The 3,321-nt window shown below is 53.6% G+C and overlaps 1 protein-coding gene across 1 annotated transcript; it reads right to left on the bottom strand.

The window, feature by feature from the left end:
- Positions 1 to 2,713: 2,713 nt before the first annotated feature.
- Positions 2,714 to 3,103, bottom strand: LOC137814657 (uncharacterized). The gene has a single exon (XM_068617506.1). It carries the CDS (start codon positions 3,101 to 3,103, stop codon positions 2,714 to 2,716), a length of 390 nt encoding a protein of 129 aa, XP_068473607.1.
- Positions 3,104 to 3,321: the final 218 nt, after the last annotated feature.

The following is a 3,321-nucleotide window of genomic DNA, read 5'->3' as shown; positions in this document are numbered from 1 at the left end:
GGAACCGTGCAAAATTCTCTCTCAGCGTACTCAAGTTCTCGCAAGCGTAAAAGAAGTATTCTAAAATGCGCGTACCTCAGAAGTTCGTTAGGATCCCTTATATACCTGTGCATTTTCTCTCTCCTGACAGTTACACATCTGGACACGTGGCTCGTATCCAGTTGTACACGTGTCACCATCTGGAGCATCCTTGACTTGGGCATCACCTCTTACTCTTCAGGCTTTCGGCTAAGTTACTTATGCAGGAAGCAACTCAGCGCATAACTGCCTTGGAGCGTGATCTCTTCTGCGTGGCGAGTACGGGTGTCTTCATACACACCTTCCCTGTGGTCTCGCCGGCCGCCATCATGATCTACTTCACTTGCTTCATCGTGCATGCTCGGGTAAGCTGTTCCTCGACCTCAACCTCTGGCTAGTTAGGGAATGACCATCTGACGACTTCATCCTCTGCTTCGAAAGCCTGGAACAAGCTTCCCTGATCCTTCGGCGATGTCCTCCTTTCGACGATCTCTGATCACTTGGTCGTCTGGGTTCGCATCCGGCGACTTCATCACAAACCTGGTGATCGCCGGTTTAGGTATGCTAGAGATCGGAGCACGCCAACTTAATGACTGGCGACTACACGAGCCCCCCGACTTCCTTCCCTTCTGCCAGCCAGGTGCCCCGTTCAACACGCCTATATAATAGCTTGCTGCCACGTCATCACTTCCGACCACCTGGGCGGTACAATAGTGAATAGTTCTTCTAGATCGGCGACATGCCGATTCTTTTCCGGGGATGTCACGATCATGTCGTCGACATAAGCTTGGACGTTCCTCCCTAGCAGGGGCGCGAGCACTTTGTCCATTAGCCTCTGATACGTAGCTCCCGCGTTCTTCAGCCCAAAGGGCATCACCTTGTAACAATAGCACGACCTTTCCGTCATGAAGGCAGTTTTTTCCTCGTCCATGGGGTGCATCTTTATCTGGTTGTACCCCGAGAAGGCATCCAGGAAGCTTAACATTTTGAACCCTGCTGCATTGTCTACCAAGGCGTCTATGCTGGGCAAAGGGTAGGAATCCTTTGGGCACGCCTTGTTTAGATCTGTGAAATCGACGCACATTCGCCATCTCCCGTTGCTCTTCTTTACCAACACAACATTGGCAAGCCATTCCGGATACTGCACTTCCTTGATGTGACCTGCGGATAGGAGTTTCTGTGTTTCCTCCCTGATCGCCTGCCTTCTTTCTTCATTGAACTTCCTCCTTCTTTGACAGATCGGCTTGACTTGGGGGTCCATTGCCAACCGATGGGACAAGAGGTCGGGATCAATCCCCGGCATATCTGAGGCAGACCATGCAAACGCATCCAGATGTCTACTTATTACCTTGGCGATTTGATCCCGCGTTTCGTCGTCTAGGGTTTTTCCCAGCTTGAATGTCTTTCCGCCGATCTCCTTTGTGAGCCACTCCCTGACCGGCTGGGGCCTCCTCTCACTGGCGATGACCGCCTTTGCGATTCCTGACTCCCTGGTGGCCTCCAGGCGATCGCCTTCTTCCTCTATCTCTGCGTTGCTCGCCACATCTGGCATCGCCGCATCTTCCCCAGAGATTACTTGGAGCGTTGTGCCTATTCGCCGGTCCTCTTGGCCGGGACCTGCACCAGGGGGTGGCGCTGTGCTTACATGGCACACTGATCGCCTATTTTTGAGGCTGTTTTCATAGTACTTCTTTGCCTCCTTTTGATCGGAGCGGATGGTGATGATCACCCCTTCCATCGAAGGTAGTTTAACCTTCATATGCCTAGTGGAGGGCACAACTCCTATCCTGTTGAGCGTTGGCCTTCCCAGCAGGACGTTGTATGCCGAGGGGGCATTCACGACCAGGTATCTGATCTTCTCTGTTCGCGACACCGCCCCGTCTGTGAATGTCGTTCTTAACTCGATGTACCCCCTGACCTCCACTTGGTCACCAGCAAAGCCGTATAGGCAGCCCCCAAACGGCCTCAGATGGTCTGGGGACAACTGTAACTTTTCGAACGTTGGCCAGAACATCACATCTGCCGAGCTCCCTTGATCGACCAGTGCTCGATGAACCGTCCTTCCCGCCGTGATAAGTGAGATCACGATGGGATCGTTGTCGTGGGGCACGACATCCCTGAGGTCTTCTTTGGTGAACGTGATGTCCACATCGGGTGAATGATCCTCAAAAGCCTCCACTAACATTACGGACCTGGCATACTTCTTGCGTTGCGATGCCGTACATCCGCCGCCCGAGAACCCACCCGCTATGGTGTGGACCTCGCCGTGGATGGGCACCTCGTGCTGCTGTCCCTCGCCGCTCGTCGGTTGTGGAACCGACGACTGTCCTGTCTGCTTCTCCACCAAGTAGTCCTTCAGGAAACCATTCTTCACGAGTTCGTCTAATTGGTGACCCAACGCTAAACAATTGTTAATACGATGTCCAAATGCTTCGTGGAACTCACACCACAATTCCTTGTGGGGTCCCAGCATTCTGTCGGACTTCTCCGGTGGCCTCAGCCTGTCGGCTATGTTAGGCACCGCGATCAGATCCTTGAGTTCCATCACGAAGTTGTGTCTCGGTGGCCTGTTCCCTTCTCTTCTCTCCTCTGCTCGACCCCTAGACTGGGTCCTCCTTGGCTCGTAGGCGCGCTTCCTGTCCAAGTGTTTCCTCTCCGTGGTGGCTTGGTGAACCCTAACAGGTTGCGTTCGTATCTATGCCTTGGGCCGCGCGGGCGGCTTGGTGCACTTCTCGTACGCCTCATCTTCAGAGGCAATGTGCTCTACCGCTCGTCGCCTTATTTCAGCGAAAGTTTTTGGGCGACTGCAGTTGAGTGTTTTACTAAAAGATCCGGGCCGTACCCCCTTCCTGAATGCGTACACGATCATGGGTTCTTCCGAGGTGCCTACTTTCACCACTTGTGCCCCAAAACGGCTTATGTACTCCTTCAGGGTTTCGCCTTGGAACTGCTTGACGTCGAAAAGATCATATGAGACTGAGGCGGGAGTTCTGTTGGCTAGATACTGCTCCCTGAATAGTTGTGAGAGTTGGGCGAAGGACGTGACGTGGCCCTCTGGGAGGCTGATGAACCAATCCATAGCCATCCCCGTCAAGGTGCTCATGAAAAGCTTGCACCTCACGGCGTCTGAACCGCCTACCAACAACATCTGTGTGTGGAACGCCGTGAGGTGTGCCTTGGGATCCTATACCCCTGTGAAGGTCGCTTTGGGTCCCGTGAACGTGTTGGGGATCGCTGTCTCCAGAATTGCCTGTGAAAACGGTGTTGTGAATTCCCTGGGTGGGGATGCAGCCTCAGGCTCGT

The sequence above is a fragment of the Phaseolus vulgaris genome, chromosome 10 (genome assembly GCF_000499845.2).
Source record: "Phaseolus vulgaris cultivar G19833 chromosome 10, P. vulgaris v2.0, whole genome shotgun sequence".
Lineage (NCBI taxonomy): Eukaryota > Viridiplantae > Streptophyta > Magnoliopsida > Fabales > Fabaceae > Phaseolus > Phaseolus vulgaris.
The sequence above is the reverse complement of the archived record's forward strand: the minus strand, read 5'-3'. Positions and strand labels throughout refer to the sequence as shown.

Bases quoted from the DNA above. Each gene is read 5' to 3' on its own strand.
- LOC137814657 (XM_068617506.1), bottom strand. From the start codon at position 3,103: ATGGCTATGGATTGGTTCATCAGCCTCCCAGAGGGCCACGTCACGTCC.